Raw genomic sequence first — 26,514 nt, forward strand, 5'->3', positions numbered from 1 at the left:
AAAAAACATAAATCGATTTTAAAGACACAATTTCAAATCAAGTACAATAAAAATTTAGAAATAAGTGCAATCATATGCAACACTCATGCCAATTTTTATAAACTTAAACAAGCAAATAATGAACAAGGTTCATGCCCAATATAAGCAATCTACATAGAGGAGATGAAATCACGAAGTTTGAGCATCCTTCAAAAGATGATGGAATTACAAATCCACCAATCAAGGTACAAATGCACTAAGGCACATTACAGGCAAAAGATCCAATAAATCTCCATAAAGAGACAAGAACAATGTAAAATATATGACTTTATTAAAAAATAGCCTTTAAGAAGCTAGATATAAATCATAAGTCTACTATGAGACAATTGAAGGCAAACTTATAGAGACTCAGAAAGAGCTATATAGAAGTTCAATAACATACGCAACTATCTCCAACCATGAACCCACATATGTCATACAAGAAATTTTATCACAATGCAACAAATATAAAATCTCTAAGAAGCATGTTATGAAATATCAATGCACAAAAAAAGAAACCACTAAGGATTACAAGAGTGCACAAGTGCTCAAATTAACAATCCACCAATGGGCAAAAGCACATAAAGTCACTAAGGGCTAAGCGACAAGCATACATGAATCTTAAAAAATATAAATTTTAAAAAGGCTCAAGAAGACGCCTAAACTCAATAACCCACTAAGGAAAAAATATAACACATAATAGGGAAACACATTTAATATTCATAAAATATGCATTCAAGTACATGATGACAATCCATGCTTATGCCATCCAATAATAATCATAAAGGTTACTCGTGGCATATACCTAAGGATATAATGCAATAATCCCTCCAACATTATACACAAATCATTAACTTGAAAATAATTTTACTTAATAAGGTATTTTAAAATAGAGCAATATCACTCAAACATACATAGAATAACACATTCACACGATGATAGGGCCTTATGAGAGCATAAAAAACATCTATGTTATAACCATTGACAATACTATACAAAAAATTTCAAAGATCCACAATCTCAATCATGGAGTTCACACAATTTATCTTAAAATTCATGCTTGGTCACATAATTAAAATCACTAAAGAAACATCACGGTATTAAAAATCCCAAAGAAAATCCATGTATACACATACATTAAGAGATATACAAGAAAAAATACAACAAAATTTAATATTTTGCAAAACATGAAACACATATAAGATTTTAAGAAACCACATATTTTTTGCAAAATATAAATTTTCAATATACATATCCATAATCTAAAACATATGTTTCATATATCAAAAGGAAACCATTTTTACATGTTCTAATTTCATTTAAAAAATATTTATTTTTAATATAACCCTTTTAAAACACCTACCATACATATGAAAATTGAAAAGCAAAAGATACATACTGGAAGGCAAAAACCTTGAATCTATACCATTCATTAATACAAAACTTTTTCAAGACCACAATGCTTTGCTCTGATACTATGTCACGAAATGACACAGATCCCGATGCACTCATAAATAAACACCAAGAACCAAAATAGAATGTATTTGAATACAAGCTTACCATAAGAAATAAAAATAGAACACAAGTATTATGAATGAACAATTTCATTAAGAATGAAATTCAAAAAATACAAAGAAGAAATTCAAAATCCAAAGAACTTCACTACAAAACACTCATAACACTCACAAAGAACCTAAATCTACCCATCACTCTCTCACCTTCGCTATGCACACACACTCACATAATTATAAGAGAAGAGGGAGGAAATGAGAGATTAGAGAGGGAAAAGGAGACCACACTAGTCGTTGGTCCAACGGCTAGTTTGACTAGCTGTTGAACCTAGTCCAAGTCAACCATGGCTGACTTAAAGTATATAATATATATTATATTCAAATATATATATATATATATATATGTATGTACATATATATAATATATAAATATATAAACATATGTATATACATACATATGTTAAGATATGTATCTTTTTGTATGAATATAATATTGTATAATTTTTTTTATGATAATTTTTATATTTCTTACATTATGATAATTTTTTTTTTATGATATATGTGGATTCATGGTAGCTGATAGTTATATATGTTATTGAACTTTTATATAGATAGCTCTTTATGAATCACTATATGTTTATCATCAATTTTCTCATAGTAGACTTATAATCTAGATTGAACTATCTCTCTATATAGCTTGCTTATATTGACCATCCATATGATTGCATTAATTGACATATCGTTGTGCATATGATTGCACTATATTCATTAGAAGTTTTCATCTACCTTTATTGGCTTTGATTTGAAACTTTGTTTTTTAAAATCGGTTCTTTTATATGAACTCACTTATTTGAAAATTGATTTCCGTGAGTATTTATTGCCTTCTTATGACATTAGTTTTGTCCATCGCAGATTTTTCTATGATGCATCATTTCTTTTTGGGCTTGTTGTTGGGTCAGAGTTAGCCGTTGAGGTGAGTTATGTGTGCACCTCAAGTCATCTTTCTTATCGGTTTATAATTATCTAAGTTTCTGAGTATCGTGTTGACACTTGTCTTGGATTCTATGTCACATGGGTGCGGGGGTGCGAAAAAAAATCGGGTTTGGATTCGACCCAGATCCAAACCTGATAAAACATAACATACCGTGATTTAAATAAGCATGCAGGGTAGGGTTTCATTCGTGAAACCCTCCCCCACGCTGCTCACTCTCTCTCCTCGTTCGCCTTCTCCCCCCGCCGCAGACTCCCTCTCTTTCGTTCGTTTTTCGGCCACCTGATGCCAGCAAGCCCCACGTCTGGCAAGCCCCATGTCTAGCGAGCCCCACGTCCGGCGAGCCTTGGCTTTCTGGCCACCCAACGCCCGTCCTTCCTGTGCCAGCGATGCGCCTTCCGGCCCCCTTTCAGGTGAGTTCCCTCTCACCTCTCTTTTTCCTCGTTGTCTTCTTCTTCTTCAGGTGAGCCTCCCTCGACGCCTTTTTTTTTTTTACATAAATGACCTTGGGTGCGTTGACCGCACCCAGGGTCCGGTTGACCGCACAGGGTGCCGCACCAGCACCTGCATCGCGTCGACGCGGGTGCGGCACCTGGTTAGCCGAATCCCTGTGACATAGCTTGGATCTGATTGATAGTTGATTGGCCTTTGAATCCTTGTTGCTTTTGTTGAATCAAAGATGTTTGTTAGGGTGAGTTATATTCACCTCAGTTTTTTGTCAGTTTAGATTGTCGACTTATAGTTTGGCTCTAATTAATGGTTATTTGATCTCTGATTTTGTGAGTGTGTTGTATCACTTATTTGTATTTTTTGGTCATTTTTATTATGATGGATGCTTACAATTGTGTTTATCTATGATGACTATTTATTTTTTAAACCATGGTGTTTTGAAAGTTTGTAAAATTTAATAACTTTGCCTTTATTTGTAAAATTTTCCTTATCTTCTTGATGGCATTAGTTTGATTTCATTACAAGCTATCTTACCTCGTATGTTTTCTCCTATTATGTCTTTTATTTAAGTGTCATTTTATGTATATAAAAGCTATTTTTCAATATGGGGAGTTATGTGTACCCATTGATGTTATTTGCAGTTTTACAATCATTTGTGAGGCATGCATACCTCTTGTGGTTGTATTGTTAGGGAGCCTGGATTGCTTGTGCATGACCACGAGAATGGTTATTACTGACATTTGTGTTCAGTTTTGATTACCAGTTTGTTGGTACATGGTAACTGGTTTTGGTAATGAATGGCATTTGTATTGTGCTCTTGTTCTAGTAGCTGATACACTTGAATTTTGAGCTCGAGTGAGGTGATTGCTTGTGGTGGTCAAACTATTGTTGAGATTTGCAAATATCATTCATTGTGTTATGTGGGACTTTTAAATCTCTCCATAAAATTTTTAAACTTTTACTACTCATTTGCCCTTTTATGGGAAATGGTTATTGAAATATTTTTATACATTTTTGCATTGAAGATGCTTTAATTGCATGATCAAGGATACTTTAAATTTGTTTCATGATTGGCTCTCTTACGTATTTTGCATAAATTTAATTAATGTCTTTCTATGCATTTGTTAATGAAAAATCTCTTATATTTTTTTACTAGTGACTCTTTGTGAATTGTTAGTGTGTATCTCCATTATGAGAGCTCTTTTGGTCCATAAGTGACTTTTTCATTGCTTTTATGCATTAGTTGTGTGGTGAATATTGCTTCTAAAATGTAATAGTTGATTGATCCTTGTTTTTTATATTTGTCTTTTTCTTATCTTTATTGAATGATCAAAACCATTTCTTATATCTTCCGCGGTGTAAAAATAATTCGTTCTTAAAAGAAAATCTATCTATGAGTAATTTTCTCTCTCTGGGATTTTTATGATTTAAACTCTTTTGTGAGTTATTTATTCATGATATTGATGTTTGTAAATCCATATTTTATGCCTTTTATGCATTAATGTGCTTTTCACAATGGATATATGTGTGCATTGACTTTGAATAATGCATGTTTTCATGAATCAAAGTGCTTAATGATTTATGAACTTATCTTTAAGATATTTTATGCATGCATCTCTCTTTTTTATAATATGCAATTATGTTCTCTTATGAATTAAGAACTATGATTCTTAAAATTATCTATTAAGGTGAGACTCTCTCAATGACTAGTGTTTAAAAATTAGTGATTTTTCAAAATTAATTTTTTTCTTTAAATGATCTTGAAAAATGTTAAATTTTCTTACTAAATATTTTCTATATATTGTATTTTTTGGTATGCTTGACCATTCTCTGTCTAATATATATATATTGTTATTTCTAGTTGGATTGCTCTTTTAGATCTATTTATAGGTTCTCAAAGTATTAGTATTATTAAAGATTTTAGAGACCTTTTTGAACATATCAAGGAAGATTTAGAAGATCCTTCAAGAATTTGTATTATGGAATATCATGATGATATCTTGTGTAATGGGATTGTCTTTGTAATTGCAAACTTACAGTGAGTCATCGTAAGTTTAAGGGAGGGTGTTAAGATATATATCTTTTTGTATATAAATATAATATTTTATATGTATATATGTGACTCGCCGGAGGTTGCCCCTTGTGACCGTTGTCCCCTTGTGACTCGCCGGAAACCCTCATCCCACCCCATCGCCACCACTGTCGCATGCTATCCAGCACCGACCTTCTTGTGCCCTCGCCGGAAACCTTCATCCCACCCCATCGTCGGTCACCACTGTCGCACGCCATCAAACACCGGACACCTTGTGCACTCGCCGGAAACCCTCATCCCACCCCATCGTCGGCCACCACTGTCGCACACCATCCAACACTGGCCACCATCGACGACCACGAGTCCTCTCGTTCCTCTTGTGCCCCCATTGACCTCTGACAACCACGAGCCCTCGCTTTCTCTCAGCACCGGCCACCCAGCGAGTGTCGCACGCCATCCAGCCCCCCCCTAGTGCGCACCTCGCTTGCTGGAGACTCACCTTCCCTGGCAACCCTGCGCCAGCGACCGCCCTCTTCCACGACGACGACCCCCTCTGTGCCCTTGCCGGAAGAGCCTCTTCCTGATTCTACGTAGGTAAGACCTGCGTGCTGAGTTCATGGGGTGTGAAGTGGATTCGGTTGGCCTGCGTGTGATGCCAGTGCTGTCGACTTCATCCCCCCTCAGCCGGATCCCTTCCGTGCCTGAGTCTATTACGGTTTGAGTCCCTCTACCCTCCTCCTGATTCTACGTTGAGAAATTTGTATGCTTGATTTGGCCTCCATGCCTGCGTTTAAGGAACTAAAATCTGTGGAACTTTTTTGGAATTGCAGACTAAGTGTTTGTTAAAATTCCTCAAATATGAATTTCGACCCAGGTGTGATGCGTTTTGAGTTGGTTTCTTTCTCTTTATTTTCTTGTTTGCTGAATTTACTTTTATGCTTAATTGTTTAACTATTTTTAGGTTGTGTATAACTGTTTAGTGTACATTGCCTGTCCCAAGCCCAGATAAAGGAGGCTTACGGTAGGCCAGTGACAACTAGCATAAAAACTTAGTCACAACTTATGCATATGAACCAATATGAGAATTTTGTTGGGGCGTTCACTACTGAGCGACACACTGTACTAGATAGGCCCGGAGGCAGTGATAAATGGGCAAGGGTTGTTAGGTCGTCGCCCAGAAGTGACGCGTCACACCGGCGCCCAGGTGTGGTGTCAAATAGGCAAGAATTCTCTCATTTTGTTGGACGGGTGGGGGTAAAGAAGACAGTTCAAGAACATAAACTTAGGTTAGCCACTTGAAACATAGGGTCTTTAACGGGTAAGCTGGTAGAGTTAGTAGATGTTATGTGTAGGAGAAAGATTGATATTTTATGTCTACAAGAGACCAAATGGGTAGGTGAGAAAGCAAAGGTGATAGAACCTTGGGGATATAAGATTTGGTATACAGGAATAAATAGGAATAAGAATGGAGTAGGGATTGTTATTAGTCGTGAGCTTATAGATAATGTAGTTGAGGTCCGTAGGAAGGGTGATAGGATTTTACTTATTAAATTAATATTATGTATGAATATTATTAATATTATTAGTGTTTATGCACCTCAAGTAGGTTTAGATGATTCCATTAAGTGTCAATTCTGGGAAGATTTAGATGGAGTAGTACAAGGGATATCGTATGGAGAAAAGTTTTTCATCGGCGGTAACCTAAATGGACATGTAGGCATTAGTCGGGATGAAATTGAGAGTATCCATGGAGGCTATGGTATAGGAGAAAGAAACGAAAGTAGAGAAAGGATTTTAGATTTTGGTTTGTCCTATGATATGATCTTAGCAAACACTTGGTTTAGGAAGAGGGAGTCTCACCTAGTAACATTTAAAAGTGGGGTTAATACGAGTCAGATAAATTTTTTCCTACTTAGAAAGAGAGATAAGGGGTTTTGCATCGATTGTAAGGTTATACTGGGAGAAAGTGTAGCTACACAACATACAATCTTAATTTTAGATCTTAGAATTAGAAAATGCCGCAAAAGGGATAGACATAGGATAGATTTTAGAATCAAGTGGTGGGCACTGAAAGGAGCTAAACAAGGAATGTTTGTAGAGCAGGTAGTTAAGGAAGCTGATTGGTGTACCGAGAAGGATTTAGAATCAATATGGAATAAGATAACGGGTTGCATGAGAAAGGTGGCTAAGGAGGTATTGGGTGAGTATAAAGCCGGTGCACTGCTAGGTAAGGATACATCATGGTGGAACAAGGATATCAAATTAGCTATTAAGGTTAAAAGAGAGTGTTATAGGAATCTAAGTAAGAGTCGTGGTAACGAGAATTTGGAGAAGTATATGTTAGCAAAGAAGGAAGCTAAAAAAGTAGTGCGAAATGCGAGGGATAAGGTCTATAAGGAGGTTTATGACAAGTTGGATACCAAAGAGGGCGAGAAGGATATTTACAGGCTTGCAAAGAGGAGAGATAGGAAATCGAGGGATCTGGGTATGGTTAGATGTATCAAAGATGAAACGCAAAGGGTTTTAGTCAAAGATGAGGATATTAAGGAGAGATGAAAAGATTATTTTGATAAGCTTTTTAATGGAAGTCATGCTCAGGATTTTGGAGACTTCTACATTCTTTTTCATGAGATGAATCGTGACTTCATGCGCAAGATTCAAAAGAAAGAAATTGCAGAGGCTTTGAAGAAAATGAAATCAAGAAAGGCAGTTGGCCATGATGGTATACCTATTGAGGCTTGGAAATGCTTGGGTGAGGAAGGCTTAGAATGGTTGACAAATCTTTTTAACAAGATTTGACGGACAAATAAGATGCCTAATGAGTGAAGGAAGAGTACGTTGGTGCCCCTATATAAGAATAAGGGTGATATACAAGATTGCACATATTATCGTGGTATAAAACTCATGAGTAATACTATGAAACTTTGGGAGAGGGTGATTGAGTATAAGTTCAAGAAGGTTGTCATGATATCGGAGAATCAATTTGGTTTTATGCCTGGTAGATCAACTATGGAAGCTATACATCTTCTTAGACAACTTATTGAGAGATATAGAGATAGGAACAAAGAGTTGCATATGGTTTTTATTGATTTGAAGAAGGCATACGATAGAGTACCTAGGGATGTTCTCTGGTGGTCAATGATGAAGAAAGGCGTTTCTCTCAAGTACATTAGTGTAATTAAAGATATGTACGACGGAGTAGTAACCAATGTCCGCACTTGTGGAGGGGTGACAACCAATTTTCCTATAACGGTTGGGTTACATCAAGGATCTGCATTAAGTCCTTTCCTATTTGCTATAGTGATGGATGAGCTTACGAGATCAATTCAAGAAAATGTGCTATGGTGTATGTTGTTTACTGATGATATTGTTTTGATTGATGAGACTAGAGCTGGGGTTAATGCTAAGTTAGAATTATGGAGACAGACATTGGAAGCCAGAGGTTTTAAGTTGAGTAACAGTAAGACAAAATATATGAAATGTCGATTTAGTAAGCAACTAAGTAGTGATGGGAGTGTAGTAAAGCTTGGTGAGCAGGAAATACCGGTGGATGATTGTTTTAAATAATTGGGATCTATCATTCAAAAGAATGAAGAAATTGATGGAGATGTAAATCATAGGATAAAGGTTGGGTGGATGAAATGGAAAAGTGCAACTGGAGTGTTGTGCAATCGTAGAATGCCATTGCGGTTGAAGGAAAAGTTTTATAGGACGACAATTAGGCCCGCTTTACTATATGGTATGGAATGTTGGGCTGCCAAGAGACATCATATTCAAAAAATGAGTGTAGCTGAGATGCGCATGCTTAGATGGATGTGTGGAAATACAATAAAAGATAAGATTCGAAACGGGGAGGTACGTAAGAAGGTAGGCGTTTCATCCATTGAAAATGAGATGAGAGAGAATCGTTTACGGTGGTTTGGACATATTTGGCGAAGGCCTAATGATGCTCAAGTTAGAAGGATGGAGAAATGGGATAATATATTAGTTAAAAGAGGTCGGGGTAGGCCTAAGAAGACTTGGATGGAGATGATAAGAAAGGATATGAATGCTTTGAACCTCACCGAGGACATGACATTGGATAGAAATGATTGGAGGAGAAGGATTCATGTGGAAGACCCAAAATGATTTTCTTTTTGGTTCATATCGCCGACCCCATTTTTTTTTGGGATGAAGGCGTAGTTGTTGTTGTTGTTCTATATATATATATTACCTTAAGTCAACTATGGTTGACTTGGACTAGCTGTTGTAAGCTAGTCCAACGGGTATAAATCTATCCAATAGCTGGAGTGGTCTCCTTTTCCCCCTTTAATCTCTCCTTTCGTCTCTCTTCTCTTATAAATGTGATGGTGTGTGCTTTGTAAAGTGAGAGAATGATAGGTAGATTTAAGTTCTTTTGTGAGTGTTTTGTAGTGAAGTACTTTGTATTTTTGAATTTCATTCTTTATATTTTTGAATTTCATTCTTAAATTATTTATTCATAATACTTGTGTTCTATTGTTATTTCTTATGATGAATTTGTATTCAAATACATTATATTTGGGTTCTTGGAATTCATTTTAGAGTGCATCGGGATCCATGCCATTTCGTGACAACATACATATATAAACAATATATAATATGTATACATACATATACATGTATACACAATATTATATATACAAAAAGATATATATCTTAACAACTTCCTTGTGCACAATGCATGAGATAAACAATTCAAGCAAAATAACTATAAAGATATAAGATATACATGCCGGATCAAGATCTCTCTTTAATCCAAGGCATACATCGATCACAATTCCTTCACGAAGCACAAACTCGAACCAAAGAGCCCGAAGACCAAATAAACAAAATACTAACGAAGTTTTTCTTCGCTTTGATACCATGTCACAAAATGGCATGGAACCTGAGGCACAAGAAACCAAACATAACAACCTAGATAAAATTCAAATGCATTATAAAGATGCATTTGGCTAGAAGAAACAAAATATAAAAAGTTAAATATTTTATTGTTGTGAAATAAAAACAAAAAAATATATAAGAAATACCTCACTACAACACTCATGCACACACACTCAATATACATACATTATCTCTCACACATACACACCCTTTATATAAGTGAGAGAGAAAAGGAGAGGACTAGCCTAACGGCTAGCTTGATCAAAACAGTTTGACCAAAAATACAAAATACAAAAATATTAGTCATTAAATAATGACTAAAAAATGCATATAAATGCAAATGATTAAAAAATACTTATTCTAACCTTACAAGTATACATTTAAGTATGCTTAATCTAAATACTAAATATCGAAGAGGTATACCTAGAAAACAAAAATGATGAATAACAAATACAAAAGAAGCACTGATAAGTATACCTAAGTATATTATATTTATCTTAACAACCATGTCCTTCTCAGATCATACTGACATAGGGTGTGTGATGCCCTTGTTTAGAAATATGCATTTCAGATTAAAGCCCTTCCTCTCTTTAATTGTTCTGGAACTCTTGAATTTGGTGGTGAGATAAAATTTCAAGCAGGAGCTCCCGTGGTCATTCCATGGTGTTTAGTTGTGTTGGATACCAAACCATCCCATGTTAATGATGACTCGGGTCAATATGCAGATAAGCAGCCATCCTCAAATGTAGGAGGCTCTCTTTCATATTGATGCCTAGGGTCACAAGAAGGTTGGGGATGCTTGCTCCACCTCCCATCCATGATGACAACATACATTCACTTCACATAGTCCAGGAATTGCTGGAGATGGGTGGAAAGGGACTGATTTCTTACTCTTGACAACAAAAGGTGATGCCAGTAGTTCCTCTCTCATGAGCATCAATAACAGTTTCCTTTTAGTTCTACCTCCTCTCCTGATAACCCACCCTTGATTGAGCTTCACCCATCGACCCTGCCCACCTGGTTTTGGATAACCTAATGAAATTGCCCATGTGATGCTATTTTAGATGAATTCTCGAGTCCCCACTTTGCATATGCAAGGCATACCATTTTTTTATGAGCTTCCACCTAAGAGCATCTTTTATTCTCTTATTTCTTAGGTCAACAAGGTAGTGTTGCATCTGCTTACTGCCTCCTATTGAGCTTCCATTGGAGAGTTATGAAGTAGGGACATTAGTCCTCCTAAGTAGTTTGTTCATCTTATCGTTACCCTCGGTTTTAAGACTAGTTAGTCATGCTTCTTTGGCATTTATTTGTCTCTCAATTATGGGATTGTATGTTTCCCTGGTGAACTGATGGTTCTCTTGGCTTCTTTAATGGCTGCTGCAGTTGTAGTTAACCTGCAAATGGAAGATTAAAAAGAGAGAGAGAGAGAGAGAGAGAGAGAGAGAGAGAGAGAGAGAGAGAGAGAGAGAGAGAGAGGAGTTTTTTTCGACTCCACTTTATTTAATAAAGCAACTTTACATAAAAAATAACCACTATGCCCTCAAGTCTTAATAGGTCTATAGTCATATACAGGTCAAAAAGGTATGGACATTTTATTTTATCATATATACTATTGCTTTCCTAAAATGCAAGTTATGTAACATATCTTTGCCAACAGCTTGTGAAATTGAGTAGCAAACTACTAAATGACAACTGAGGAATGCACGTGGTGATCCATCTTCCTAATCCAAATGCATGATTTTGATATCATTGGAATAGTTTATGTTTGTGTTACCTTTGGTTAGCCTAAACACTGCCTACCTTTTTCTTGTTGGTGTCGATTTTTCTTAATTGATTGCAAAGTACTTCAGTATCAACTATCGATGTATCATTTGCAGGTCAGCATACAGTAAAAAATAGTTTTTAGCTGATTTGTTAGTTTATGCTCATAGATTTTATCAATGGTTAATTCTGATTTATTCTTCTTATTCTTCTAGGCTTTTCACTGTCGTCGTGGCAAGGCATATCTTTTCAATAACGTGTGAGTCCCCTTCTCTTTGGGGTTGATTATCATGTTTATTTGTCATTCTGCTTAATAATCATGTGATGAATTCTTATACATTCATCACGAATCTTTAGCATTAGATGCATTTAGATATAGTATCTGCTCATATTGCGAGATCATAGCAAGTTGCAACTTAATTTGTTAAATATTTCATACTGTATAACTTGTATTTCAAATTGCCTGATTTACCAGTCCATGCTGGTACTTCTGGTTCTGCAATTTTGCATTATGTACTTTACAGGTTTGTGTATTTTGTATATGTTCCATACTCTTTTCTTCGTGTGCTCGTGCATTAGCAATCTTAAAATACACACACACATCCATGGTTACCATGGACATTCTAGGAATTATCTCTGTAATGCAAGATATGAAAATTTTGAAGCCTTAGCCGTATGGATGTAACCTTTATATTCAGGATATTTCTGAGTTCTCATGCGTAACCCACAGTATATATGGACATTCTTTTTATAAATTATGTTTCTCTGGTTATCTAGCAACACTTGTTAAATTTCACACCCAATTCCTGGACAAGTTTTTTTCATTTCTTTTATATAAATGAACCATTACTGATTATTTTCGTACTTGAACTTCATCTTTGTAGGGTGAATATTATAGTTGGCGAGCCAGAGGAAAGACTGATGCTTTCTGGCATGCACACTGTTGCGGATATATTTTGCTGTTGCTGTGGTCAAATAGTTGGTTGGAAATATGTAGGTTTCTATGACTTGTTAATATGCATCCTTTTCTCCGGTAATTGATCCATTGACCTATTTATCTGTCTAAATTTTGTGCAGGAGGCAGCTCATGAGCAGAGTCAAAAATATAAAGAGGGGAAATATATCCTAGAAAGGTACTTTCTGATATTCTGTGTTTGAATCCTACCAGTGCCTTTCCTTTCCAATTGTTGCTGCCCAACAAAATTATGTTAAAAAAAGCCTTTTTAAATGTCACTAAAAAAATACAAAACAAAAAGAGGAAAATGGAAAATGAATCAAATGGTTGTTATCCTGATTGGTGCTTTCAACGGATTCTTTCATACACTATGGTAGTCCACTTGGAAAGGAAAATTTCCTGTACTAATAGCTTCAGGTCCATAGCCATGGGTTCCAATGCACAAGATCTTTTAGCACTTCCCATTGGGGTCCTATCAAGTAGTATCACACAAAAAAATCAGTTACTTATGATCAGTACTTCATAGACAAACTTAGGATCTCAGAAAATTGTTTGCAACTGTCTGTCTTTCACAGGCATGAGTGGTTTCGGGTGCCTGGGTTATTTGATATCTTACCCACCGAAATCAGTCCACTTATGCTGCATGTGTGTGTTCTAAAATTGCTTATCATTTGATTCCGGCGTCACTAATGGTGCGTTTCTGAATGTTGAGTAGGGGGAGGATAGTAGATGGTGTAGACTGTGAATTTTACCTTGATACGCACATGGGTGGCAGCGATGCTGAGGATTCTTAGTGCATTTCTATGTATATGTGATAGTGTTGCAGCTTGTGTACATAGGAGTAGAGATGGATGATGTTAAAGGCTAGTTATTTTATGCATGTTTAAGTATCTTTGTTGTTTGGGTTTCCTACTTAGCCATCCTTTCAGTGTTGTAAAAACTGTGAGGACAATTTATGCATATTTAGCTTCACTTTTATTTCTATAACAAGTATGAATGTTCAAGTTACATACAATTTAATTATTTCCTTGGCTAGGAACACTGAAATTCAAGGGTGGAACAAACCCGTCTTCTACAGCATTGGCAGAAATTGTTTAAAGTCTTTCTTTTTTAAGATGCAAGGCTACTTTTATTATGAGTTGAGAAGTATTTTTATTTGAAACATAAAAGCTCACAACACACACACACACACAAAAGTGAGTGCACAAAGTTTAGCCCCTTCTTTTCATCCCTAATGTATTTTGCAATATCATAGGTTCTCAAATGAGTGGTCACAATTAGAAATACCCAAGTAGTTTTAGAGAGTAATGGAACAAGTTTTATTGTATATTTATTTATTGACATGTTTGTTGGAACATGGAACAGCTAAAATAAAGGCTAAAATAAATTTTGGTGAATATATCAAATTCTACTAAAGGCCATTGACATTAGCACAAATTCACCACCTCTTACCCCCCAGTATCGATTTTTTAAGAGAGAGAGAGAGAGAGAGAGAGAGAGAGAGAGAGAGAGAGAGAGAGAGAGAGAGAGAGAGAGAGGATCTTGCAGTCACCTTATGTAAGGATATCTGGAGAGAATGGCTTTAGGTTGTGTTTGATTTGCGGTACAAATCAGGCTGCTGGGACAAAGTGACCCCCCAGCAGGTGTCCCGTGTTTGATATGTGCATACAAGCATTGGCACCAGAGAAAGCACGGGGTTGCACGTGCATCGCATGTTTTGCGTTATAACGTCAGCGTGGGATGCAAGAGTTGGACCCCTTAGGTTCCAGCTTTTGATCAAAACCAATTTGGTTCCACTCATGCCTATCTTCATACCCCTCTTTGGGATTTCATTGATGTAAGTTGTTTGTATCAAATCTAACTCCATTGATGTGATCTACATCATTTAGAGATCACATCATTTAGTGAGTGAAGATCAACATTAAATTGCCAAAATCTGACCTTTGTGCTGGATTTTTTGGCGACTAAAAAATCAACTGCTGACAAAATGCAAAATTTGTGATTTAAAAATCATTATCTTTGGTTAAAAAAATAAAATCTAAGAATTCATATTAAACTGACCATGCTGGGTCCATCTCTAGGGTTAGATTTGATAAAAAACAAGTTGTACAATAAGATTTAAGAGGGGTATGGAGATGGGGATGACATAGGGGATGGTTGGAACAGATCTGCCAGGAATGCTACCTAAAATTATAAAATCCAAACAATGCAAAAAGTGTTGATGAATGAGTAGGCATCAAGGCCAACCATCGGTACATTTTACTGTTTGATACAACACAAAGCCACAACAATAGATCGGTTCATATTGAATCCCCACCGAACATCTCGCCCATCGACGTGTGTGCGGGCCACACTCTTAGTGTTCCCAAGTGAGATTTGCGCAAGGAGCCGCAGGGCAGTTGTTCTTTAATGCAGAGTGCGCATGGTATTCCATATGGCAAAACAGTTTCTCTCCTCTTACGGTCATATGATATAAAACAAAATCGCTGGGTATATTCAATTCCCACCACACATCTCACTTGGGAGTAGGGGTGGCAATCGGGTCGGGTTGGCGGGTTGGCGTGTCAGCATACCTCAACCCGAACCCGACCCGTTTATTAAACGGGTCAGCTGTGTCAAACACGAACCCGACCCGTTTAATAAACGGGTAACCCGACACGACCCGCCAACCCATTTAATAAATGGGTTGGGTCGGGTAAACGGGTTTTCAGGTTCGCGGGTCGGGTTGGTGGGTTGACGGATCGGGTTGGCAGGTAGTCAGGTTGGCGGGTCGGGTTGACAGGTCGGGTTGGCGGGTTGACCCACCCGCCTAACCCGTTTATTAAACGGGTCAGCCGGGTTGGCGGGTTGGCATACCCCCAACCCGAACCCGACCTGTTTAATAAATGGGTTATGCGGCGACCCGTTTATTAAACGGGTTGGCTTAAGCCCAACCCGAACCTGCCTAAGAGGCGGGTTGGCGGGTCGTGTCAGAAATTGCCACCCCTACTTGGGAGCCGTGAGATATGTGAGAGTGGGCCCATGCACACCTCCATCAACTGAGATGTGCGGTGGTGATACGGAATATAACGTCATATTACAATATAACAGTAAGTGCTCCTCGGAAAGAAAAAAAGAATGTCTTAAAATATAAAATATCTAAAAATTCAAATGGATTCAAGAAAGCTTAGCATCAAAGAGACAATCCATCATAATTGAGTGTCAAAAAAAAAAAATGTCAAAAAGTCCATCATAATTGATGTAGAACAGAAAACCAAGAAGAAGAAGATTTCAATTGAACTGTGCCGAATCCTTCAACAGGCGAGTTGACAACATTCACATTCCAAACACCTTGACAACATAACAAGCTCCCATTTACATGCAAGAAAAGGAGAACAAAAAAGAATGTACCTCAAACTCTGAGGGTCGCAAGAAAAACATAACCACCCAAGAAAAAGAAATTAACGAAACGAACTCTGAAGATCGCAAGAAAAGCACAACCACCAAAGAAAAAGATTAACGAAACAAACTCTGTAGGTCGCAAGTCGCAACGATGAAGAAGAAAACACAAACACCACGAAAAAAGAAAAGAAACGAACTGATCTCAGCATCGATCGCGATTTAGAGGTGTGAGAAAAAAGAAAAGAAACGAACTAATAGGCTAATCCTACACTACCCACGATGAATCTTGAACGACAAACACCAGCAAGAAACCAAACCTTTCAAGAAGATCCCCGCCAACCGATCGCGAAGACCTCATTGGCTTGATTCTCAGGGATGCCATTGGGAAAGTAGCGTCTCCTCAACGTCAAGAAAATCTGCAGTGTGAGGAGGCTACCAGGCCCACCCTAGTTAAAAGGATCCGCCTCCTCGATTCGCACACGGAGCAACGCGGCGACCTCATCAAGAGTCCCCGAGAGGCCGCAGGAGTCCATCAAGTGCCTCACGTCGTAGAACTTGGGGAAGTAGAGCCTAACCCAATCCAGAAAATCCTAGAGCGTGTCCGACACGCGCTCCCAGAACACCTTTAGCATCGTAGCCTTCATCTTTCTGTAACAGTGACATCATCAGGTTTGTTGGACCCCGCAGATTACACAATGAATGGTGATGATGAAGTGCCACACATATGGTGGTTTCAGAGCGACTTGTGCAGGCAAAATCAGGTCATATTGAAGTTTATAATTCAATCCCCATCACACATCTCACATGGAGAACATTGTAAGTGACTCGGCCGAGATGTTGGTGGGGATTCAGTATGACCCCCATCTGCAGTCGTGTTTTCTTGTTCTATCATTGGGGAAGATGACGTTGTTGGTCTTGAATTTTTGATGTCTTCTAACACAGTTCGGTTCCACTCATCCCTTATGTCATCCAGCATCTTCATATCCATCTTAAATCTTATTATACTAGCTGAACCTACAGATGGATTCAGCATGGTCAATTTATTAAGAATTGGCTTTTGGATCACATTTTTTTAATGAAAAACTGTGTTTTTTTAATTACAAATTTTGTATCTTGTCAACTATAGAATTGCCAAAAAATCCTGCAGACAAATTGGATTTCAGCAATTTAAATGATGTTTCTTTCTAAATAAATGATGTATCTTTCTAAATAAATGATGTAGATCACATATGTGAAGTTCAATTTTGATAAAACAACTTGTATCAATGAAATCCCATTAAGGGGTATGAAGATAGGGATAACATAGGGGTGAGGAGCCGTCAAACAACCTTTTTTGCACCTTCTTAGAATTTTAGCTAGCAAGAGGGATTAATGTTGTTGGTTTTTAGTACCAAGTAGAAGAAGGAGGGCAGATCACATCATAAGCATTATCACCATTGTTTGGTCACAGGAATAGTATAAAAACTTGCCCAGTTGACCCGATGACTCGGTTGACTTGGCTCGAATCACTAAGTCACCAGGTCAAAAAAACATGTTTAACTCAGCTTTAACAAAACTCGTCCGAGTCATGGGCGAGTCATGCATATATATATATATATATAATTATATGTATTATATAAAATATAATATGAATATTATGTATATTATATATAAAAATATGAATATATATATATATATATGTATTAATAAAATGATACATTAAATATATTATAAAAAATATCATATAATATATATTATCTATAATATATTGGTAAAATATTATAAAATATATATACTATATACATACATTTATATATTTTATATAAAATATAAAGTTAACATGACCCGACCGAGTCACGAGTCATTCAAAGACGAGCCGAGTGACGAGTCACCTGTTTTTAAAACCTTGGTCATAGGGCATCGCCACCATCCATTGCTGTTAATTTAGGCGTGTTATCTGGTTGGGCCTCTGCCACAAAGAATCCTCCAAAATAGATTAGATCTCCTCGAATTTGATCGAATCGCTTGAGATCTTATTTGATCATACAAACATCTAACAACATATCTATAGCAACTTAATCTGATAAAACTAAAATTCACCAAGAATCAAATTGGTTCTCACCATTTTGGTCATTCTTCACATGATTTTCACTAATCACAATTTTGTAATGGAATTCCCACGATCTGATGTTCTTCACATTAGATCTTCAATCTGATCCCGATCTAAACAGGAATTGAAGCAGATCTACATGTTAAAACTATCAAATCCATCGTCCTACTTGTTGATTCTCAAAATTCATGAGAAATAGCAAGAAATTGCAATCGGCTAGCACCATCATCAAGATTCTTTGTAGAAATCTATTTCGAACAATACTTTTGGTATTTTTTTATTAGTATGTGAGGAAAGCCATGCTATGATACTAGAAACAGTAACCAACAGAATTGGGCTGAAATGAGAGAGAAAGGTCAGCTATTGAGGATAGAAGAGATAAAAGAAGAATTCTCACTGAGGAAGAACCTTAATCAGCCATCTCAAGCCAAGAATGCAGGAGGCAAAATTGACTTTACAAAGAGAGACCTAAGAAAAATAATTCTTATTAAAGAAAGATAAAAAAGCATATAAGATAACACTAGCATGAGAGTATATATGGACCCCATGAGCGCAAATAATTAAAATACATTTTACTAAGTCCCATATAACTCCATAGACCTTTAATGGATCCTTGAATCCAAATACATTGCTCACCTAAGCTTAAGGATCCTGGAGCACCAATCATCTCGTGTGTCATCGGAAACATAACTATCGAGCGTGCATTGCTCGATCTTAGGGCAAGCGTGAACATATTGTTGGGTTCCTTTTATGACACTTTTGGGATTGGGGATTTAAAACCCACGACTACTGTCTTGCAGTTAGCTGATAGGTCTACCAAGCATCTGCGAGGGATCTTGAAAGACATGTTAGTCAAGGTCGATGACTTCTACTTCCCTGTCGATTTTCTTATTTTGGATATGGAGGGCACTAATGTCGCTCACCAGATCCCCATCATTCTGGACAGACAATTCTTGACAATTGCTCACACTCGTATTGATTGTCATACTAAGGAGATGGATATGTATTTTAGCAAAAAGTATTTTCGCTTATATATCTTTGATATTGCCACGAGAGTGACAGAAAATGACGAATGCTTTCACGTGACAGATGTCACAAGGAAACAATCTGATCCACAATTTGATGTGTGTCTTGATAGTTGCTCGGTTTATGACTCACCATCACTTGAGGCTAGTCTCCACATGAAAACTAAGCTCTGTCCTTTCACGTTTCAGAGTCATTTTAGGGTCCATTGGGGCAGAGTTGGAGGAAACATAGTGAGTAATGTCACAGATGATACTCTTTTATTCAGAGCCCCACATTGAGCATGACTTCACGTCCATTGATCTCATAGATGATGAAGGAAAACCAAAGATCCGTCTGGCTGAGGATGTAAAACCTAGCACTTTATGGGAGGCTGCCCATATTTGTGATGTACTATTAGTAGTCTTAGTAGTTTTTCTGTTTTAGATAGTTTTCTTCTTTTATGAGTTAGATGTCAGATTATGTATGCATTGCATTTTTGGTATATTTTTATGAGTTGCATAACAGGTAGACAGGTGGAACCTATGTAGAGTCATTTAGATGATGTATCAAGTAAGATTCTACAACATGAATCAGGTGACTTCTACTACTTCTCTATCATTTATTTTTGTTCTCATATGCATTCATTCAGTTTCATGTAAGCATGGGGGAGTGCCACTAAGGACATTGTCATTGAAGCATAGAGGAGGGTGTAGTTTACACACCAAAACTTTTTTTGTTTTTTTACTTGAACTTTTGATGACAACTCATAAAAATTGGTTTTTTAAAGAATGGGTTTGATCTTATATGAATTCTTTGCAAAATCTAATGTTTTTATAAAATTTTTAAGTCCCCAAAAAAAAAAAATTGACACTCATTTATAAAAACATGGTTGTTTATGTGGATTTCAAAGAAATGACGATAGATGTATGTTAGAGTTTATTTTGAATCACAAGTATGAATATGCACAGTTTTATTTTTAAAAAACTAAGCAAATGAATAATATTGCATCCATGGGCTCAAAAGGTGAAAAAAACATACATTTAGTTGTTTGGTATCTTTGCATTCTCTAGTAGCTGGGTTCAGACACAAGTTGAAGTGTTTGATTCCCATATCGAAAAGGATAATGAAGGAAGTCACTTCTGTGTCTAAGTTAATATTTATGGCCTATTTTGTTCAAGTAAGTAGAGCCTGCGGGTGTTTACACTTGGTGCTCTAAAGCTATCTGGTTTGGGAGTCACCGGCTTTAAAGCCTGTTACATAAACTTTATAGAGAGCCCAATAGATGTTGACATTGCACATGACAAGAAGAAAACTATACATAAACTATAAAATGGAAGGTCTAGTGACTCAAGTAATTAAGTCTGAAGGATACTTTGTATCTGGTGCCCTAAAGTCGTCCGATCTGGGAGTCACTCACCTAAAGCTCGTTACATGGGCCACCAGAACTAGAAATGTGATATAGTGCTCAACAAAAAGAAAGAAAAAAAATATGAAAAAGATTGAAAATCAAAGAAAAAGAAAAAGAGCACAAAAGAAAAAGTTCACTACTTAGATATAATTATTGAGAAAACTTATGCAGAAAATATATGAGTGAGGATTAGTAAATAATAACATGTACATATTTGATTTTCTAAGAATAAAACATAAATAATTATGATATTTAGAAAAGTGAAAGAAAAAGTTTTATCCTGCAGTGGCCTGTAAAGACTCTATTCATGTTTTGATAATGCAATGTCATGAAATATTTATGAAAACAAACTCTTCAATTGCCTAATACCTTTTGAAGTTGAATTTTTATGCATACATGAAAGAGATGTTTATGGGTAGCATCACTACAAACCCTCACAAGACCTTACTCGTCCACTGGGGTAACCCAGGGGTTGAAAGGGCTTGTTGCATATGTTAAATTCAACTGTGATTCCTACGAAAGTGAGTTAGCTTTTATTTTGATTAGTTTAGTATTTTAGCTTTTTGCTTCACTTTGCTCAAGGACTAAAAAATGCTAAACATAAAAGAATTTGATCATGCATATATTTTGTATTTTGTTTATCTATATTTATGCATGATCCATGAAAAAATAACATTAAGAACCTATTTTTATCTTTAGTTTCAAGAAACCACATTGAAATTAAAAATATCAAAAAATCATCAATTTCAAAGCTTGCCCTGCATTTTTTAGTGTTTTATTTAATTTAAAAGTTTTTAATTTGTAGTTTAATTAGATTAGGAGAGTAGTTACTAATTTTAATTAGCTTCGAAAAAACCTCTTTTCAAAAATACATTTTTTAGGAAGACTTGTTTTGGAATTTTTGATTTTTTTTAGACTTCCATAGAAATCGTGTTTTGACCTAATTTTTATTATAAGTATAACTTTTCCAGCCATGGAGGCTATTTTTCCTTCCTGAAAAAATGCAGACCTCTTCTCCCCTCTCTCTTCTCTTCCTCCTCCTTCTCAATCCCAACTAGTTCTCCCCCGTTCTCTTCTTTCCCCACTCGGATTCGTCTTGATTCTAACGTTTCTCTGTCGCTGGTTCTTCTTGCCTTACTCGATGGAAAAATGTGCTGATCAATGAAAAAACCACTTTTTTTTTTCAACCCCTCAATCGGAAGCGGATTCGATAGTTTGCTTCTTCTCCCCCCGTTTCACCGTAGTTTTAGTTTTTTTTTTGCATATCATAAACATAATATTGCATGTAGTTTTATTTGATCATTGCATATTCTGCATATTTAGTTTGGATTAGTTTAGATTCAACATCTGAAAAAAAGGAAAAGAAAAAAATATACAGCTTAATCTATTTTAGTCGAATTTCTTGATTTGCACATAGATCGTTAGATTAATATTTTTTTTTGTTCTTAGTGTTAATTCACGGCACATGCTATTGTTTTTATTTTTTTTCTATCAGAATCTGCAGCGTCTACTGTGTCTAGGAGTCGCTAGTTCAAGGTTTTCTTTGTTTTGGTTTTGTTAGTTTAGATTAAATTCTTTTTTTACTATGCATTTAGTCCAACATTTCTGTTTTGTTTTTCTTGCTTTTGTCCACGCAATGCGTGATTGACGTCTGTGCTGAGCTATTCATCTGATTTTAATTAATTTTGATTTACTCCAGCTTGTGTTAGCTTCAGTTTTATCATAGTTGTTTAAGCATAAGCCAGTAATGTCAACCACGCATTAGGTGTGATTGACGATACTTAATCCGTTAATCTCACTCTGGTATTAGTCTTGAATAGATTAAATTAGGTTGTTTCTGTTCATTTTTTTTTGTGTTTACAAACTTAATTTTATTATATTATCAATCGTCCGATTTCACTAGAGCAGGCACTAGTCAGTTTTTTCCTTTTTATGCCTGAATTAGTTGATACCCTTTATTTACATAGTGGTTTTGAGTATATGTATTTCATTAGTAGGTTAACATCTTTTATTAGTTAGCAATTAACGTTAGCTATTAGTTGTTATTATTTCACTAACATTAGACGTTACTTGATTTCATTATTCAGGGCATTAGCTATTAGTTGTTTTACTTATTTCATTCATCAATAGACATTGACCTCAGTAGTGTTCAATTGTTTTAGTTACTGCATTAGCCATGATTTCATGAGAGTTATTTGTTTTTGGTAATCCAGCATTAATTATACGTTGATTTCAAGTCTAGTCATTAGGTTATTAATTAAGTTTAGATTCACATTGTTTTTCTGATTTAGTATACTTAGTGCTTTAAGTTCTAGCATGTTTAGTTAGCTTGTAGTTAATTCTGAATTCATGTTTGTAGAAATTAATTATTTACCGTCTTGTTTTACTTTCATTAACTTCAGTTCATAGTATTATTGTTAATTTGGTTAGTCATTTGATATCTTTACATGTTGATAGTCGGTTTCATTTTTCCTTCTTTGATTTGAATTCATTAGTTGCTTATTTGATTTAAGTAGTTAGTTTCATAAATTGTTACTAGTTTGTTAGTTAGTTTTCCTATTTCGTCTTCTAGTGCCTTAATTTCTGTGTAGATTTGTTTTGTTTTTGTATCATTTTACTGTGTTTGTATTTTTTATTCTTGCAGGGAAGCGATCAGACGTGCGGTGAACCCTCTTTTGAGCCCTCGAAAGTACCCTCTGAGGTCTTGAAAAGAGCCCCTCAGGAAGCCCCTCAGAAAGCCATTAATCAAATACATACAAAAGTCAACAAAGAAGCAAAGTAGAGACTAAAAGACTTGAAGCACTGAAGACTTTTTCCTTTATTCCAGCTTAGAATTTATTTTATTTTATTCATTAAATTGGGGTTTGTAATAAGACACTATTATTTTATTTGTTTCAGCTCTTCGTAGGGGGCCACACTCTCTTATTTATTTATTTAATTAATTCTTTTATTTTTCAAGGCAATAAAGAGTAGTTAATTGTGTACTTGAATACAAAGTATTTTTCGTTTCTTGAGATCGACCCAGACTACACAACTAGTGTGAGTCAATTTTTAAATTTTTGGTGTCTGACTTTACTTGATTTTACATAAAAATATTGTTTTAAAAATCATTTTCCAAAACTCACACTAGTTAGATTCAAACTTAGTTGTCTTTTCTATTTACTTTAATTAATTATTATTTTATTATTTCTTAGATATTTCATGGTTGATTTTAGTTAGAAATTTGAGGATTTTATTATTTTTTGGCTCAATTAGCTTATGTATGAAAAGTATGATTAATATTTGCTAGAATTGAAACTTTTATTTAGTATTTTTTAAATAGCATGAATATTTAATTATGTTATAGAGTTTTTAGTGTTTTCTTGGGATAGCATTTAGATTTTTATTTTGTTTTTAAATAAGATGAATATTTAATTTAAGTAATTTTCTGTTTTTGTATTTTTAAATTAAAATTCTACATGCTTGGTTAACATAAATGCATGGATGATATAAGAATTAAAATGCAATCCAAAGTAGAAACTTATTAAATTGGTCACGCGCTGAATCCATCTATAGGGTTTGGTTTGATCATATTAAGATCTAAGATGGGTATGAATATGGCATATGATATAAGGGATGTGGAACCGAACTTCAGAGGAGTCATCAACATTAATGGTTGTCTTACCATATGATAGAACAAGAAAACACGACTATGGATCGGGTCATCCTAATCCCCACCCAACATCTCAGCTGAATAGTTTCCACCGTTCCCCATGCGAGATGTACAGTGGGGATTGACTTGTAAACTTCAAAGCACAATTTTTTGTTTGTTGTAAAAAATGCACTTCATCACCACTGTTCATTGTGTAATCTGTGGGGTCCACCAAAACCTGATGATGTTATGGTCACAAATAAATGAAGGCATCGACGGCCAAGGTTTCAAAGCACAAAAGAGTCGTGCCTAGTTATATCACCTGATCTGACCTCGTTACAGGGTGCGCACTTTCGAACTCCATACTCCAAAGACTCAGTGTGTGGTATGGAACTGCACAATCAAGATGCCCATTACCACCTCGGTACCACCATAACCATTCATTACGAACTTATATATGAGAGAGAGAGAGAGAGAGAGAGAGAGAGAGATCCGAATCATATCGGATAGAATATGATTGAATCGGGATCTGAAATGTATGTGGCAATATTGGATCTTAATAAAGAAGCATCCAGACAAGGTACTTGCATGTTAAAAAAGTGCAATCTGATCGAATTTTGCTCTGAGTCCAAATTAGATCCAACATGAATATAGATTCTAATATGAATCCAAATTCAGATCCCGAAATAATCTGATTTAACAACCCCAAATCTGATCGGAAATAACAGCTTAGACGTAGACGCTGGCTACCATATATCTCTCTATAAAAGTATAATCAAGAAGCCAACTACTAGTACCACCATCACCACCCAAAAAGAACATATATATCCACAGAGATAGATAGGAGAGATCCCTTCCCTGCCTTCTTTCATTTTTTCTTGGCATTTACGTACGCCATGGAACATAACACAGTCGTGCACGTGGGGGCTGACAACGTCCACCGAGAGCCCAGCGGCGACCTCTTACTGCTGCCCGAGGGAGAAAACACACCAGACACCATCTACGCCCACTTCACCGAAAACCTCAACACCGGCCGACTCCGCATCTTAGAGATCGGCCTCACCTTCTCCGACGAGAACGGTAACCTCCCCACCCACCCCCACACCGGCCAGAAGTTAGTCTGGGAGTTCGACGTCAAGGTTGCCAACTCCCCAAACGAGATCAACGCTGACTTGCGGCAGTATCTGATGGAGCGTGGCATCAACGTCGACGTTAACCTGCAGAACGGTATCGACCTGAACGTCCTCGGCTCCGAGTTCAGGGGATCGGGCTTGTTCATGAATAACGGAATCACGTGGGTGGTCTTAGGGGTGACCTTCAACTTCTGCCCGATCCTGAAGGTCGTCTGGGGGCACGTATGTAACACGCGGCAAAAGTTCCTGAGGTGGGTGAGATTCTTCTTCCCAAGATTGTACGATGTGAGGCACCTGATGATCTCCAACTGGTTCTCGGCTACAAGAGAAGACATCGCCACGTTGCTCCGGGTGAGAACGGTAACTTTCTACCTGGGTTGGAGCGGCAGCCTTATGACGATGAGGACGTTCATGTTGTTGAAGCACCAATACTTTCCCAACGGCATTCCGCAGAATCATGTCAATGTGATCCATGGGATGGGTTGGTTCTGAAGAGAGAGAGAGAGAGAGAGAGAGAGAGAGAGAGAGAGAGAGAGAGAGAGAGAGAATTTTCTTGAAAGGTCTTGGTTTCTTGCTGGTATTGGTTGTTCAAGATTCGTCGTGGTGGTGCAAGATTACTGCTGTTGATCAATCGCTGTGTTTATATTTTGTTGTTATCCATCAAGCTCCATGCATTCGTTTCGTTTCGTTTCGTTTTGTTTTTCTTTTCTTGGTGGGGTAGTCTGTTACAAAAGACGAGTTGGAGCAGTAAAAAAACTGCCGATTTTCATTGAATGGTAGTTTTACAATACAACGATATTTATACTTAGATACATCTTATGTACAAAGGAATAAAAGGATAACACAATCCGTTAACCACTACCTCGTTTGTAGGTAGGTGGTTAAGATATGAGATAACGCTGATGACGCCAAATGATAACGCCAAATGATATTTTGGTCATCATTTCAAATCCAAAAATATCATGATAATATCGTTAAACAAAAGTATCATGACTTTGTCATGATATTTGTTTTTTATTTTTTATGACCTAAAAATATATTTATTTTAGTTTTTATTTTTAAAAATTAATTATGTTTTTTTTGCCACTGTTTTGCTAGTACAAATGTGAGTAAAACAGAAATTTTCAATTTCTCGCTAAAGTTTGGCTGCAGTAACTTCGTGATCTTTAAACTTTTGTCATTAAGCCCATAAACGATCTACTGCCTTATGTCTCACTGATAAAGGTATAAAAAAAGTCAGACCT

At 36.3% G+C, this 26,514-nt stretch overlaps 2 protein-coding genes across 3 annotated transcripts in view; both read left to right on the forward strand.

Annotated features, from left to right (window-relative positions):
- The window catches only part of LOC149822781 (protein yippee-like At5g53940), a 28,875-nt gene extending 5,442 nt beyond the window's left edge, over nucleotides 1–23,433 (forward strand). Inside the window, exons 3-6 of one of the 2 annotated variants that reach the window (XM_089981261.1) lie at nucleotides 11,884–11,927; nucleotides 12,553–12,661; nucleotides 12,746–12,801; nucleotides 23,151–23,433. In XM_089981261.1, the coding sequence (XP_089837387.1) occupies nucleotides 11,884–11,927; nucleotides 12,553–12,661; nucleotides 12,746–12,801; nucleotides 23,151–23,214 (273 nt within the window). In that variant the 3' untranslated portion in view covers nucleotides 23,215–23,433. Of the gene's footprint in view, nucleotides 1–11,883; nucleotides 11,928–12,552; nucleotides 12,662–12,745; nucleotides 12,802–13,338; nucleotides 13,705–23,150 lie in introns of those variants that run through there. The other variant, XM_089981260.1, reaches the window with a different exon arrangement.
- A 1,600-nt stretch (nucleotides 23,434–25,033) lies between these two features.
- On the forward strand, nucleotides 25,034–25,762 carry LOC149822782 (putative CCR4-associated factor 1 homolog 10). Its single transcript, XM_089980375.1, has one exon. It carries the CDS (start codon nucleotides 25,034–25,036, stop codon nucleotides 25,760–25,762), a length of 729 nt encoding a protein of 242 aa, XP_089836501.1.
- The last annotated feature ends 752 nt before the right edge of the window (nucleotides 25,763–26,514 follow it).

This window comes from Nuphar pumila, chromosome 11 (assembly GCF_984573655.1).
Source record: "Nuphar pumila chromosome 11, dmNupPumi1.hap1.1, whole genome shotgun sequence".
Classification (NCBI taxonomy): Eukaryota; Viridiplantae; Streptophyta; class Magnoliopsida; order Nymphaeales; family Nymphaeaceae; genus Nuphar; species Nuphar pumila.